Source organism: Saccostrea cucullata, unplaced genomic scaffold (genome assembly GCF_032062105.1).
Source record: "Saccostrea cucullata isolate Sc308-1 unplaced genomic scaffold, CSIRO_AGI_Scuc_v1 ctg570, whole genome shotgun sequence".
NCBI classification, from domain to species: domain Eukaryota; kingdom Metazoa; phylum Mollusca; class Bivalvia; order Ostreida; family Ostreidae; genus Saccostrea; species Saccostrea cuccullata.
In genome coordinates this window covers 163,074-180,620 of record NW_026933408.1, presented here as the reverse complement: position 1 = coordinate 180,620, position 17,547 = coordinate 163,074, and the positions used below count along the sequence as shown (strand labels likewise).

General features: G+C 34.7%; 1 protein-coding gene across 2 annotated transcripts; it reads right to left on the bottom strand.

Annotated features, from left to right (window-relative positions):
• Positions 1-5,826: 5,826 nt before the first annotated feature.
• On the bottom strand, positions 5,827-13,249 carry LOC134238216 (hemicentin-2-like). 2 transcript variants are annotated; one of them, XM_062720330.1, is made up of 5 exons: positions 13,229-13,249; positions 7,169-7,289; positions 6,591-6,748; positions 6,220-6,394; positions 5,827-6,084 (listed from the first exon to the last, which is right to left on the bottom strand). In XM_062720330.1, exons 2-5 carry the CDS (start codon positions 7,230-7,232, stop codon positions 5,855-5,857), a joined length of 627 nt encoding a protein of 208 aa, XP_062576314.1. In that variant the 5' UTR covers positions 7,233-7,289; positions 13,229-13,249; the 3' UTR covers positions 5,827-5,854. The 2 variants fall into 2 exon arrangements, with proteins under 2 accessions (XP_062576314.1, XP_062576315.1); XM_062720331.1 differs by lacking the exon at positions 13,229-13,249 and adding an exon at positions 7,378-7,396.
• Positions 13,250-17,547: the final 4,298 nt, after the last annotated feature.

The window sequence follows — 17,547 nt, the reverse complement described above, 5'->3', positions numbered from 1 at the left end:
AACCGAAGCAGGCTGTAATAATATGTACTTGTAATCCGTTTTGATCCGATCCGTTTTTATCAGGTTGTTAATGTTTTGATTAAAATGTAAACTCTGGGACAGAATAAAAAATCATGCAGCACGACATGGCTTAAGTTTGACTAATAGAAACATTACATGGTGCCAGAAGGAAAAGAAATGGAACACATTCGTCCTCCACCAGAGTTAGACTTCTCTACTACAGACGGGAATTTACCAGAGAGATGGAGAAAGTGGGAACAAATATAAGTGTAGTCCTTTTCTCTATATGATTGGTCAAGAAGGCAGAGAAATATTTAACACTATGACAATACCAGATGAAGATATTGATGAGATTGATACACTGTTTACGAAGTTCAAAGACTACTGTGCTCCTAGAGAAAATATCACAATTTGGAGACATAGGTTTCACACCAGAGTGCAAGGTAAAACAGAAACCATTGACCAGTATGTTACGGACTTGAAAATAATTTCCAAAAACTGTAAATTTGGTGCATTAGAAGATGAAATGCTAAGAGACAGAATTGTATGTGGAGTTTATTCAGAGAAAGTCAAAGAAAGGTTACTCAGAGACAATGAACTCACATTACAGAAAGCTTTAAGTAGGTGTCGTGCTAATGAAGAGTCACAGAATAGATTAAAGGATCTACAACATGAGGAACATGTGGATGCTGTGAAATTTAAACAGTCTGTCAAAGCGTCAGTAGGAAACAAACCGTCAACCCAGAAATATATGAATGGAAATGTGTATCAACCTAAGAAGCAAAGTGTGTCAAGTAAACCTATCAACACGAAATCCTTTTCATGTGGAAAATGTGGAAGCCAGCATGAGAAAGGAAAATGTCCGGCATTCGGGAAAAAATGTAACAGATGTCACAAGTTAGGACATTTCGCATCAAAGTAGAGGACTAAGTCTATTCATTCCAATGAACTAGAATCAGATGAAATGACAAACAGCTGTGAGACAAGTGAGAAGTTTTTTTATTGGTGCTATTTCAAGTGGAAACAGTCAAGATGAAATATACTCAAGTTTGGAAATAAACAACATTCCTATCAAGTTAAAGTTGGACACAGGCTCTCAAGTGAATATCGTCACAGAGAAAAATCTTCAAGAAACTAAATAGCACACTCACCAAAACTAATGTGAAACTTACGAGTTACTCAGGTGATTCCATACCTATAGCAGGAAAGTGTGTTCTTCCATATAAAGATCAACAACTAGAATGTTACGTTACATACGCAAATCAACCATCAGTATTAGGATATAAGAGTTGTTGTGAACTTGGGCTGATCAAAGTGGCATTAGCTACAGAAAAACTACAGAGTGATTTTTCACCTATTGATGAATTTCCAAGTGTTTTCACAGGATTAGGATGCTTGAAGGAACCAAACACCATCCGTGTTGACATTAGCGTACCACCTATTGTTCATAGTCCTAGACAAATACCAGTAGCATTTCATGAGGAATCAAGAAAACTCTAGATGGTATGGAAGCCAAGGAAGTGATCAAGAAAGTCGACCAACCAACTGACTGGATTAATTCTCTTGTGATCGCTGAAAAATCCAAAACAGGAAAATTACGTATATATCTGGATCCTCGTGACTTGAATGAAGCCATCAAACGTGAACATTTTCAGTTACCTACCATTGAGCACATCACAACCAGATTATCCGGAGCCACAATTTTCAGCAAACTTGATGCAAATAGTGGATACTGGCAAATACCACTAGATGAGGCCAGTCAACCTCTTACAACATTTCATACACCATATGGACGATGCTGTTTCAGACGCATGCCTTTTGGCATAAAGAGCGCACAGGAAGTTTTTTCAGAGAAGGATTGCTCAACATTTTGACAGTATTGAAGGTGTTGAAGTGGACATAGACGACATACTTGTGTGGGGGAGAAATAAAGAGGAACACAACAGACGACTAAAAGCTGTACTACAGAAATGCATGGAAATTAACCTTACCCTGAATAAGGACAAATGTCAGTTCAACAAGACAGAGATTGTTTACATAGGACATGTGATTTCAAAGGAAGGAGTAAAACCTGACCGAGAGAAAGTCGAAGCAATTATCAACATGCCACCACCAACGGATAGGAAAGGAGTCGAACGTCTGCTAGGAACTGTGAATTATCTTGCCAAATTCATTCCAAACATGTCAGTCTTAAATGAACCAATCCGAAGCTTATTCAGAAGTGAAAATATGTTTATCTGGGAGAAACCACAGGAGGATGCATTCAAGGCTATCAAGGAAATTTTGTCCAAGGAACCAGTTCTTACTTTTTTCAATGTGAAAAAACCTATATGCGTAAGAGTGGATGCTTCAAAATGTGGACTAGGTGCAGTGCTTATACAGAACAAAAAAACAGTTGCCTATGCGTCTAGAGCATTAACAGAGACTGAAAAACGTTATGCTCAGATAGAAAAAGAACTGTTAGCTGTTACTTTTGGTCTAGAAAGATTCCACCAGTATACTTATGGAGTAAACATTGTTGTTGAAAATGACCACAAGCCGCTGGAGAACATTCACTGGTTCAAGCTCCACCAAGGCTACAAAGATTACTACTTCGCCTTCAGAAATATTGCTTTGAATTCAAGTACACTCCAGGAAAAGATTTGATAATAGCGGACACACTATCACGTGCTCATCTACCTTCAGTGAAAAAAAAACAGAAAGAAGAAATAGATGACGAAATCGAAGCTTATGTGAATTCTGTGTTTTTTTGAGAGGATTCCTTTAGCTAAGGATATTTTACAAGATATCAAGAATGAAACCAGGAATGATACAATTCTCAGGGAAGTGATTCATCATATTGAAAATGGTTGGCCGGAATACAGGAATCAGCTGTCCAAACCACTACAAGAATTTTGGAGGATGAAATTCGAGTTAACATCTGTGGATGGAATTGTTATAATAAACGAGAGAATCGTAATTCCAGAAGTTCTACAACCAGAAATTCTAAGGTATCTTCATGTTGGAGAAAACAAAGGCTCGTGCAAGAGCAGTAGTTTATTGGATCGGAATGAACGCAGATATTGCATCAATGATACCCAAATGCAACACATGCATGGACTTCAGAAAGAAGAATACAAAAGAAACACTAATACAACACCCATACCAAATGGACCATGGCAGTTTGTCGGAACTGATTTGTTCACACTGAACAATGAGGACTATTTGGTCATAGTGGATTATTACTCCAAATTCTTTGAAATTGCCAAACTTGAAAATACTAGGAGTAAAACCGTCATCATTCATATGAAATCTGCATTTGCCCGACATGGTATTCCATTCGAAGTAATCAGCGATAATGAATCGCAATATACATCCAGGGAATTCAAGGACTTTGCAAACAAATGGGCATTCAAGCATAATACATCAAGCCCGTACTATCCACAAGGGAATGGTCTAGCAGAAAAAAACTGTCCAAACAGCAAAACGTATGTTGGAAAAAGCCAGAGTTGATGGAAGGGATCCTTACATTAGTCTACTAGAATATAGGAACACGCCATCAGATGTTGATTCACCAGCGCAGCTACTAATGAGCAGACAACTCAGATCTATTCTACCCATCACCAAAGAACAACTCAGACCTTAAGTTGTTTCAGCAGAGAAAACTTATGAAAAGAGAAGAAACTCGCAGAATCAACAGAAGAAGTATTTCAACAGTGGACAGAAAGATTTTCCTTATATGAAACCTGGAAATACAGTGCAATTCCAACACAGAGGACATTGGATGCCAGGATATGTGAAAGATAAAGTTCATGATCGATCGTACAATGTAGAAAACTTAAATGGTGATAAATTTCGTCGAAATCGCAGAGATATCATCAAATCAGAGGAAACAAGCTTGCGAAAAGCTATCCCAGAAAATGATGACCTAGATGACTTCAGTGAGACATAAGTAGCCGTGCAGCCAGAACTCGAGAAAAATGTGCCAGAACAATCATTAGAGCTGAATCAGCCGATACGAGCAGAAACATATAAAACGCGATCTGGTCGTGAGGTCATACGACCCAACAGATTCCAGGATTATGCGTGATGTGATTATGTGTGGGGCATAATAATCCTCAAGTGATGTAATTGTGTGAGGGGCATAATAATTCCCAGTGTGATAAAATTTGAGAACTTACCGGTATATTGAAAGATGAATTCATGATTGACTGTATATATTATGTAATTATGCTATTCTATAATCTCGAACTTTCAGTAAATTATAAAGTTGAAATTTTCTATCTAAATTAACAGTAAAGTTTATTTTTTACATTTTATTTTTAAAAGGGGAAAGATGTAATAATATGTACTTGTAATCCGTTTTGATCCGATCCGTTTTTATCAGGTTGTAAATAATTTATTGAGGTAAAAGGGCTTTGAACAGTTTCACTTCAAGTCATAATGTTGCAAATTATGTGATCATTATTATAACGTTTTTCTTTTTAAAAAAAACGTCAATAATAATTTGACTGAAATATATAGCGCTCATCGTGCAAAGAATCAGTCAATATCCTCCATCGGAGTATATTTACATTTCCAATGTCTTTGTCCGAGATAAAATTACCAATTGTAAATGTAATTTATTTCCTTTTGAATGTCTTGGCGCGCTTCCAAAAAAAAAAAAACCACGTGCAGGGCGGGACAACACCTAGAGAGAAGCAGGCTTGGAGCCCGTGGATTGGCGGAATCAAAGCATGTAAATATAAGGAATAAGTGTCTTATTTTTCGAATTCATGAAGATGATCAATGGATTGGCTTGTGTGATAATTTTATGCAAATTATCACACAAGCCAATCCATTGATCACTTCATGAATTCGAAAAATAAGACACTTATTCCTTAAATGAATTATTCCGCTTACCTGCTCAACCTAGATAGCTCTCAACTGCTGTATCAGGAAACAGGCGGTGGTTTATTAACAATGGCTTTGCTGATCAGCTGGACGATCCTCTATGGTTTTCATTTGAAAATAAACAACGTCTATGCTTCAAATTGTTATTTGACAAAGCCAGCCATATTTTGGAAGGCTCAATAAAAAGTTTGTCTTTTGGATTGCGCATAAATTTATGCAAAATACACACTACATGTAATAGAGATTTTTCTTTATGGTCGGTTGTTTGGTAGATAATGAAAAGATCATACGGTTACATGAGAAGATGGGCGAAGGATCTGTCTTAGTAATGGTGTTATTTACCTGGGGGCTTCTAATATCCAATGTACAAGAAATCTATATACAGCTTGAATTAGGAAGTCTGTTTTAAGTCACCATTATCAACATAAGATGTTTCATATCTAATCTTGAGTAAAACCAAATTATCTGAATATTTCAATATAAAAATTGGTCTACTGCTTAGATGTTGACAATCGAATTGATGAAACATAATTATCAAGAATGTCATTTAAAGTCAACATTTCTCAAGGCTTATGGTCTATACAATGACCTTGTCAGCAAATTCAATGTATTGTTTAAGTTGAATGCTGACTGACATTGTTCATACTAGTTGCTAGGCCATCACTTACACACTGTCTTTGGATTTTTCCATTTGCCCGTTCAGGGGAAGGAGCACACGGCGGGTGTGACCGACTCGTGCGGATGCTGACTCTTCCAGGGCACCGGATCCGACCTCTAATGATTTAGAGGTTCGGGTTAGCTCTGCCCCAATTTGTATTTTTGGACAGAATTTTAAGCTTAGACTATCGTTCGCTATATCCATATTTAATTAGTAGTTACAAGGCCAGGGGAAATGGTAAATGGAAATTTGAATTACGTTGGGACGTAACTGAAGATAAAAGTATTTTACAAATCGAATGTACATTTTATTTTATTTATCTCCTCAGATTAATTGGCCATTTAAAGATATATCTTTTTTGGCTACTCCAACTGAATTTTCAGCACTACATCGATAAATCCCTTGATCCTCCGGACTGGGTGACAAAATCGCCAGGTATCCAAGAATCATGGTCTTTTTTCTGATGAACTCAGAAGAGTATTTTACTCCACTTTCCAGTGGAATCCACTGAGAGCCTGTTGCTTTTTCCCAAGTGATATCAGGAACGGGGTATCCTAAAAGATAAAAACACAAGTAAATTAACTTATACATCTAAATCTATTTAAAAAATCAAAGAAATGTAGCTTGTGTTTTAAACATGATGTTGGGGTCATGTCTTTTAGTGAGATTTTTTAAAAGCGTGTTTAAACCTTTGGCTTGACAATACATGTGGCCAGCTTCAAGCACTTCAAATCTGATTATTTCTGGAGTGGTAGGCACACGGACAACAAATCTGTGACCAGCTTTTCCAAGCCTGTTTTCTGCCGTACAAAGATATATACCAGCATCAGCCGAATTTACATTTTCCAAACGAAGAACTTCTTTCTGACAAAGCAAACACAGCAAAATAGCTACTCAAATGGATTTTATAATGATAGCAATTGCTTTCGAATTCTATAATCATCAGAATATTGAACCTTAAGATATAATTGAACTAAAATGTTATATTACATGTACTTGAATTGCATAAAAAACAAATGAAATGCAAAATTACTTGAATTGAATAAAAACGCAGGTTTACTTTTGTGGGGAATACTTTGACTTTTTTCCACCAGTATGTGTATTTTTCCCATGTATACGTCGGGTGCGGATCTCCGGTAATGTTGCAATGCAAATTTCCATTTTCGCCTTGTTTCAATTTTACTTCCAAAATGTTTTTCCGTTTAGCTTTCGGTGGAGCTGGATCGGATAGAAGGTTTAAGATATGAAAATCGTGTGTATTGAAAAATATTTGCATATTATTTATCATGTTTAGAATGAAGTTTGGTATGTATTCCCAGATATAAATTTGTTAATTTTTTTCTGTATTCTCATAATCAGGTATTACATTTTCATGTTACAAAACTTTAAAAGCACTCGTTGGAGCTACCCGACAATCAATGAAATTTACATTCCACATGTATTTTGCTTATAAAATGTGTGGATTGTTTTAGCATTCAGAATAACATAAAACGCTTGACAGACATGGAAGTCAAAAGATTTAAAAGATCTTAGTATTTTTACGTCACAAATATCTAACGTCATGCAAGTGCAACATCATAAGTTATTATCCTAAATGTTTAAAACTGAATCGTCCTCATATATCACTCAATACCTTACCTTCACTCACACAGCAAGACAAAACGAGGAATACAATTAAAAGATGCAACTTCAGCTCCTTCATTGCCTACCAAGTTGGACCATATGGGAAGAATGCCTTAAATTCCCCAGGTGATGGTATCTAAATCATATGTATGATACTCGTGTAGAAATCTGTTCCAAGCTAATTAACATTTAATAGAGCTATTAGTCACAAATAAAAATTTTACCTTAAGGTAAAGTATTAATCAGCCATCGTATGTAAGATAAAGTTCATTCTCTCGTAGTATGATCACCATTTATAAGTGAAAATCAAGCTACCTACAAATAGGTGGATTTTAATTATACTCAACAAAAAAAGAAACGCATATTGTTTTACTCGTCAAAGAAATTTTTAAAATGTACATGAAACAACTATTTTTTATATCATTGGATACCTGTGACCTATTTAAAGGACAACATGGGGTTTTAAAACCCAAGTGTTGAATTATCTCCCTTGATTAAACATGTTTATGAAAGTAGTGTTTTTCATGATTTCTTCTAAATCAGATGTCTATTTTCATTGATATTTTGGATTTAGAGAAACTTTTAACACTTCTATTAAACCCATATTTAAGATTTGATTGCAGTGTTAATACTGCAATGCCACGTCTAAACAAAGATGAATACAGCCAGGCTAACGACGATACTAAATGGAACTACGCAACAGGAAGTTGCAACTGTATTTGAAATAAATCAATGGGCTTTGCAACCTTAAAACTAACGTCTGAAGACCACTATCTGGCCATCCGCAGGTAACCACAACCAGGCAGGACCGTCAGACACCCCCCCCCCCCTTCATCACCTCATGCGATTCAGAACTTGCTGTAAAAACTGCTGCTACAATTGCTGGATGAAAAAATCAGCATAAAAATGCATAAATTGTTCGCATGAGACTAAAATGAGATGACATTCCCCCACGATATCCGTACATTGGAAACCCACTAACATTGAGACTTTGCACAGTCACTGTCAATATTGTTATGCCCCTTGAATTTGGGGGCAATGAAAATGACCTCAACTTGACTTTTCAATTTGCAACATTGATTTTTATCACAACACACTCTAAAATCGCTTAAATAATACAAGGTTTAAACTGAAAACTTAGAATTTCAAATTATTCTGATTATGCGTTTCTTTTTTTGTTCAGTATATTTTTTTTTTCAAATTATGCATTTTTTTTGGTCAAAATTTGACCGACGTGTTGACCATGAATTGTAAGATCAATTAATGTTTACCGACGATGTAAACGAGTATTTCATACGGTTTTTTTTTGGGGGGGGGGGCGATTGATTTAACCTGCTTACATAGAGAATATACACATAAAAACTAGCCTAGCGTTTGTTTACAAGTTTTATGTCACTTTTGTCAGCTGCAAAGTCTCTAACGTTTATCCTTATTTTTGGCGTAGACCTTTAGTTAAAATTCCATGAAAAACTATAATTTTTTCAATAAATTTTACTCACGATAAATGTGTAAGTCTGTTGGAAATTATCAAAGCATCACACTCACGCCACGAATAGCTGATAAACAAGTCGGCGTTGTCGTAACAATATGCTGTCGCCAGTGTTTCCGTGTTTTCATCATGCATGTAATATGCTTTTATTTATTAAAATTGTAGATTGAATGTTTTTGATCAAATTTAATATATGATTGTAAATTAACTGTGTGACTTAAGCGTTTCCATCCATCGGATCCATCTATCCCTTTCCGGCGACCGAAATTCATCCAACTTTTTATCATCGATCTTCGGACATGTTATTTGTGTCTTTTCAGCATCGATTATCAATTTTCACGAATAAAAATATTCCCAGACAACAATCTGTTCACTATTACTGATCACAAGTGACCTTTCACAAAATATTCCCTTAGAAATAAAATCCTTAAGTAGCCTTTCACAAAATAATCCCTTAGAAATAAAATCCGTAGCCTGATGAATTCGAAGAGTAACCGCCATTCAAGCCGATTTACACCTTGCGTCATTTTTCAAAATCTAAGATGGACGGTTAGTGCAATAATTTATATTCGAAAATACTCAATTGTCTGTCTCAAATGTATATATACATATAAGTAATAAAGAACAAGTTTATAAACTTCAAAAGGAATTGAAGTGGTCGTAATAAAATCTTCTGAGAAGGCATTCTGCATTCACAGGATTTGATAAATTTCTTAAGGATATTCGATCCTCAGCCAGGGAGGATACCTCCAAAATTGATATTTAATTTGAAATGCATCAAAATGAAGCTTGAAAATGAATTTTTTTCATGCAACAATTTTCATTTTATTTATCTTTATAAGATTCAACGTCTTTGGAAGTCTTAGAAAAGGTCTTATAAAAGTGGACATTTTTATCCTATAAAAGGAGAAAAAACTAGAGCAAAGCTCGTTGCAAAGCAACGAGTAGGTCTTCCGTCCTGTTTGACCGGAAGTAGCTTTCATTTTTCACAAAAATGAGAAATAACGCCCAAAAAATGCTTTGAATCCTCTAAAGCCATGTCAAGTAATGCAAAAATAAGCCATTTTTACTACTTCCGGTTTGACCGGAAGTGACGACGACGCACGGAAAATTAATTTTTAAGCTCCCAGAGACATATGTTACCCAAAAACTTGTCAAAAACGGCAAAAATACGCGTTTTCCGACTACTTCCGGTTTGGCCGGAAGTGATGACGCTGGTCATATTTTGACGACTCCATTAGATTAAGCTTGACATTTTCAACAACTTTGCTTCTTTAATGTATAACAAATTCTCAATACTTTTTGAGATATCTGGAAAAAACTTTGGCCCCTATAAATCCCTTAATTTAGGGGTCAGCCCTTTTTCCGACATATCATTTGAAAGATCTTCTAATTCTGCACAAATTATGATATATTAATTTTTAGTTTAAAGATAAAAAGCAAAATATGAGTAATTTTTGGTTCTTTTAAAATTTTTGACCCCTATATAGCGCCATTTTGAAAAGAAATCGAAAAACAAAAACCGATGTGCACAACTTTTTATTATCTAAAATCAGTAGAATTTCTGCTCCAGGTTTAGCCATCAAAACAAAAGCCTATAAATTTTCAAAGGGAAATAACTCAAAACCGGAAGTGACTTTTTGAAATTTTAGTCAGTATTCTGATAGAGTTTATAAACGTCTATAACCTCTGAAAATTTGAGCGAAATCAATTGAGAAATGAGTGAGATATGAGGCCTTAAAGTTGCGGTCTAGGAAGTAGAAGAAAAAAAAAGAATAATAATCTTTACCATCAGAATCAGTAGAAGGTCTTCCGTTGGAAACGGAAGACCTTAATTAATACAGTTTAAGAGAAATAAGCTTTTCTTGAATCCAGCCTTAGTACCAATGATTATTGGCATGATATGAAATGAAAAGTGATCTGTGGTGTCTTGCAATGATAGCAAAAGCCTTTTACACTATATATCATAGAATACATGACGAAAATAGAAGACAAAAAAAAAAAAATACCAAATAAGTATGAAAATCATGACAATTTCTCTGAGTGCCTGGATACCTATCGTTTTATAACCTAAAATATATTTGCTGATCAGTTTGCAATTAGAAAATGCATTGCTGATATTCCAATTCGCTTTTTCTGCAAAAATATTGGAGATTTGACAATTTTCAGTATATAATATGATTAACTTTAATCTATAACTTTAAAGAAATATTGTGGATAAATTTACATAACTTTGTGGATTCAGAGATACTTTTATGAGTATTTTTGATTACTTAACTGCTAATTTTATATACCTGAGGATCAGACTACCTTAAATGAATTAATGAAAATGATCACTGAAATCTTTTTCTTATCGCGCTCTGACTTGCTCCCTTTGTGGTCATCATTTGCGGGGTTGGTAGGAAGGTGTGGGGTCTAGAATTTCTAATATTAAAGTTTTTAATGCAATCTAGCTCATGCCTTATCATAGCTCCACTGTTCATTAAAAGTTTTCAACTTTATTTGAGATGAGGAAACTTGAATCAATACTTATACATGTACATAGCTGGCACCAAAAATTATAAAATACACGGTAAATGAACGTAATTCTAGATGCTAGGGAGACTTTTAAATACTCTAAAAACTGTGTCGTTTCATGTTGTAGTGAATAATATGGTGTGGATTGCTCTTAAAAAGTAACTTTTTGGGTGGCTGCCCTGGCAATTTTGTTGTTTTTATTGGGGTACAGGACTGCCAAAAACTTCATATAATGCAAATAAAACTCGATGCCTAGTGAACAGATGAAAATACCTTTAAGAAGCATAATTCAAAATTTCATACTGCTGAAATGTTTACTCAGAACTTCGTTATATGTTCTGCAATATCTATATCCATTGATTCTAAATATATATTATTAAATTTGATTTAAGTACAATTCCTAATGCAAAAATGCCATTTTCTTATCTTAACAGAATACTACAAACTGTTATAATCAATTAACTGCTATGTGCAATGACGTAAAAAGAAGAGGCTGTTTAGATAGAACACTTTTTAGAGGTATAATTTTGATAAAAGCTGGAGTCGGTAACGTTTAACAGGCATTCAATAAAAACTGACCTCAGGAATTAAAACCATTTCAAATGCTTTTAAGCCACATCCACACGAGATGGAGTGTTATTCTTCAATAGTTCGCATACATTTATACATATATCAAGAAGGCAATGTCTCGATAGAATTCTAGTAAAATATTTCGCATATAACCTACCGGTATTCAATTTTTCACGGTTGGAGTATATTTAATTTTTCAAACTAATTCATATCATACATGATTACTTATGAATTTGTTTGAAAAATGAAATATACTCCTACTGTGAAAAATTGAGTATATACTTTATACCTATCTTCATACTTGTTAGTGATTGAAGAGTGAGCATTTCTAACGATCTTCAAAAGCCTCGAAATATTCGAGTACTTTAAAAAAAAATTATGTGCACCCAGTGAGGGAATTAATTGAGGATTAAAATATCACAAATTACATAAAATACTAATTCAATCTTGGTATGACGTAATTAAATCTCAAAGTGAGTTAGAAGAAAAAACAGGCCTGTCTTAGATCAGCTTTTTTTAAAAATCAAAATAAATGATAAAAGTTCAGCTTTAATCTATAATGCAGGATAATGAGTATTTCTGGATTAACGGTACACCAAACATTACTTATAGAGATTACTGGTGAATTATTAATTAACTGAAACTATACGTCAATGGAGACTCAAATTAGAGTCTGATTCTCTTTTGATAATTTTGAAGCATTTTTTTTCGGCAACCTTTCCTGAATATAAAAGATGAACAAATGATAGATTCTCTCTCATTATAATATATATCTATTTTTTCATAGAATTAACAAAAACAATTTTAATTGAGAATAGAATTTTGATAATTGCTTTTTTGGAAAACAAGATTTTTAAAATATATATATATATATATGGCCGATTTTAATTTTTTATGACGTGAACCTTTGCAGCAGTAGAGTGATGACCAATCAATAACAGAGTTCTTAGTTCGTGCAGCTACAATGGTTCTCCTAGACGGAATGTATACCGTACCTGTTACCAAACCCCGTCTTTTATCTGTCTATCACCGGTCCATCTTTTAACATACAATCTGGTAATCTTAGAAGCTGACTCCGGCGGGGACTTAGATTCTTAGAGGAGCTTACCGCGTCAGCTATATATAACGTGCTCGAATTAAACTATTGATGGCCATGTGTATACAATAAAACATGATTTCTCCATGTGTTCTCAGAAGCAACGATTTAAACTTCAAGATTTGAGAATTTAGTACCTATAACAAAACGGACTTATAATTCCAATGATACAGCTTGAATCAGGAAGGAATTGTGATTAAAATAATTTATCAGGATTTCTTGAATTTTTGTTTTATCCGAATCGTGTTTTCGAGCTTGATAACGGCCTTGCTAATCTATATGAGGTAAAACACCGCTATTGAGAGCCAATGTCTGACAGATTATATCTGGAATCTTTATTTTAGATAGAACTTATCAGTCTTGTTGACATATGATGCGGTCCCGCAGCTAAACAAATACTCACAGTTTAAGGATGAGGTACACCAAATGCCACATTCCTCCACAGGATTACGATCCTTACCATTCGTAAAGCATTGTGTAAAAAAAGGAAAGAAAAAAGTGCTATTTTTGTAGTTGAAGTGTAAAAATTTTAGATGGAGAACTTAATCATAATACGTCAGAAGAGTGTCTGAAGGAGTGAACTAAACACAGAGGTGACATGGACGTACCGGGATCTTTCAATGGAAGTGTTAAATTCGACAACAACCAAACAAACAATGGGTCCGTTCCTAATGTGTTAAAGGTGCTGGACACGGACACAGAGACCTGGACGGAATATTCCGGACCGCCTCCACATAATCCGCCCATTCCTTTACTAATCGCCAGCTCTGTAGCGGCGGTCAGTATTCTTATCTTTATCTGCTTGGCGTACTATTGTCATTCTTTACAGTTGGACTCTCGAGCCCGACAGTTAGCAGTTAAACTGGCAACACGGACAAGTTTTGTCGGAGTTCCTCCGTCTTTTACCTCTACTTCCATAATGTCAGCCACTGACTCGGAACTGTCCTATCAGAAGCGACGCAGCACGCTTCGGGCACCGAGTTTGACCCCGTCAGTGCCCAGTTCAAGGTCGCTCAGAGGATCGGTGAACTGGAGCGCTCTAGCGGACCATGACCTTGTTACGTACTCAGCACCAAGAAGACATTCCACCTTTATAATATAACTGGGAAATTAGTTTTGAAAATAAATAACAACTGAAAAAATGTGATATATATACTTGTGATGTTTTTGACCTACACTACTAAATGAAATCTTGTGAATTTATGATCTGTTGCATGCTTCGTACAACGATGAATAAAACCGTGCTAACTTTGTTGATGTTATGGAGGAGTAAATTCTAATTCATTAACGGCGGCGCCACCATGTTTCTTGCAAACTGAATCAATCTCATCAACTCTTTAATACATCCTCTTGTGTTATGATGATCGAATTTTGGAGTTACAGGCCATGATTAAAATCTCTTCACACTTCGTTCTTCTTTCTCCTGCCTGCTGTGTGCGATAAGAGTCTCTGATTGGATGAAGTAGGTTTTTTGCCTGGAGTTAAATTAGATCCGATCATACAGAAAGCTTCAGATTATATGTAGAACCTTACGGATTAACCCTGTAGATAATTCCAAATTGCCCATTAATTCATAAAAACAAATCTATTAATTTGTTATAAGTTAACAGTTTAATGTAAAACATGCAGTGCTTTTTGCCCTTCATATTTATTGACACAAACCATTTTCATAGAACCATTAACTATCCTAAAAAAAATCATCCTAGCATCACAACGAACAAAGAGCTTCTATTTAAAAGAGATTGGAAACTGACGCACATGACGCAAGTTCTTCTTTATCCCAATCAAATCAATTACGTAGAGAGGAAAAAGTAGAATGTCATAAAACTTCAACATCTGCCAATCATGTTTAAACCCTAGAACCGCTCTGATCCCTGTTATTCTAGAAATTAACTGATATAGAAACACAGAACAAATATTTATAGAAACATCTCATGTAGTCTTGAATAAGATAACCCGGCTAAGTTATAAGGCCTATGTATATTATTTAATTTTTTTATGTTCAGAATGTATTTTAAGCAATGTGTTGCAAGAGTTTACTAAACCTTGATGAACATCATTTATCAGCTGCCGTTCTGAATTTTTTGGTGAATTACAACAGTTTGCACTATAAGTAAGGATAAACATTCTGATAGCCGTGTTTATCGTATTTTAGAACATGAATCATCCAAGAAACAAGTTATTGAACTTACAATTTTATCCCACTTTGGTTTGCAGCTTTACTAATTTTTGAATTGCCGATAAGCATGATTCTTATTGTCTATATCTTATTTGTTGCTAAGCACCAGTTAAATATCCGTAGTAACATTGTAGCTCAGTATACCCAAGCGTGATTTTCTCAGGTTATCATGTATTTGCTGATGATTCCCTCTTCTTTGATGTAGAAATGTTAACATGACCTACCTAGTGTTCTCCAACACTTGAAGACGGCCTCTAGACATGCTTTCAGTGTCAATGAAACATATGGAGATAACGAACAGTATTCAAGAACAAAAATCCATGAAACAATACAAAATAGAAGAAGAGCAAAGACGGACCTTCAAAACATCAGAAGTAGGATCAGGTGCCATGGAGGAGTGAGCATCCCTTGCCGAATTGTATTGTCATATAAGGAGAACTTGGTAGATGTATATGTTCAAACTTGGTATATATTGTTCATTTTAACACATTTTGATACCGATGGGTAAGTTGGTTTGTTTGTTTGTTTGTTTGTTTGTTTGTTTGTTTTTTAGAATATGTGAAAATTATTAATCATTGGCAATGACATGGACGGGTACAAAAAGTGTATGTATGATCCAAAAGACAAAATGAATAATTTCAATTCTCTTAAATTTTTAAAGATACGTGCTGTATCTTCTGTCAGTAGACGGCCATTTGATTCTAGAGATTTGCCAACATTTTTTTTGTCATTGAAAATTAAATGCTTGACAAGTAAAAACGGGGAAATTTAACTTTCTTTGTTATTTTCAAGATTTTGTGCCCTCTCTTCAAATGAGGAATCAAATGATCTTTTTCTTTTTATTTCTTTAAGACATCGGACAGAAAATTCTGATTGAAAAAATCAAATTTTCTGTTTTCCCCCCGTACGTATTAACGGGGGGGGGGTATTTGTGTTTTTGGTCATTAAATAAAATTGTAACCGAGAGCGTGGATTGAAAATTAGCTCGACTTTCAATACAGTGTTTTCTCAGACATCCCTGTCATATAGTATCTGCTCATTTCAACGTCTATCATCATGTGTTTTGACTCAAACAGATGGAAATGACGTAAGATGCATATTACCTATCTTGCCTCTTAATGTTCCGAAGTTTTAAAAAGAATTGCAGAAGAACCAATGAGATTTTTAAAATTCTTCTTGAAGTACATATTTGTTATTGATTTTTGTTTATCAAATCCAAATGGATGAACAAAGATTCCATTTATGTATTCCAGTCTGAAGACTGAAGTCTGAAGGAGGTCATCATATGCAGGCCGATGACGTCCTGCTCCTGTCTTTTCAGTTTGTCTTCATTTTATTATTCGGATAATCGGTCAAGTAAACCTCAAACCCCTTCATCTAGAGATGAATATGTTTCCCATACTTCAGTTTGTGGCCTTATCGTCGTTAACATCTCTTTTCCCTATGTACAGGAGTCATATTCCGCTCAACAAAGTGTTGCTTGATAGTTTTGAGCTCCACATTACAGCCCCACGTCACCATTTTTGACAATGTCTAATTTATAGTGCTTTGGTACATATCGTCGTATACTTGTCATTAATAATGTCAAACAACTGAATTTCTAAACACGACTACACCAGATCATAGAGTATTTATGTAGGTAAATTTTGAGACATTATATTTCCGTATAGTCTGATAAAAAAAAAAGAACACTTCATTGACGATGCTATTTGGTAAAGTAAAAGAATTGTCATACGTCGACCACCGCTATTTAATTAACATGCTTTAAATGCTATAATTATACACATATGACATCATAAGTCTGTAATATTTTGTCAAAATAACAAAAGGACCATTTTCCAAAAGTATGCGAAAAAAAAGTTTTGATTGAATAGTATTTGAAATATTCAAAAAGTTTGCGTTGTTCTGGGAAAACCCTCGTAAATATTGTATATGCAGATAATGAACGGTATGAAATCTCGAAAATCAATTAAATAATATATATATGAAACAGAACATGATCTAAAACGTGAGAGGTTGGATCAGACTCTATGGAGGAGTGAACATCCCCTGTCGACTGGTCACACCCGCTGTGTGCTCCTTGTAATGATCGGGAAATAACGGAAATCTGTCGACAATTTAGTTTGTAAATAATGCTAAGAATTAACATGAAAAACGTCTGTCAGCAAATGATATAAAGATGTATAGCAATTTGCTGACAAGGTCATTGTATCAACCATAAAGCTTACGAAATGATGACTTTGAAACTGTATCGCTGATATTCTTGTTTTACCAACTTGTTTGTCAATAACTTACCTCTTTTTTGAAAGTTGTTCAGTGTTCACCCGAAAATTTGCTTGTAAAAATTGGATCAACTAAGAGATATATAGTTATAGATAAAGGAATATTGCTACTTAAGTAAGGGAAGTCAACACAAGTTTATCATAAAGCTTTGTTGTTAGATTCCTTTTATGATCTTTTTCTAGTAAAATATACAAATATGAAACAGATGTATCATACTCTGTGATATCTTTTATTTCAAGCTTACTGGGATCTATCTTATT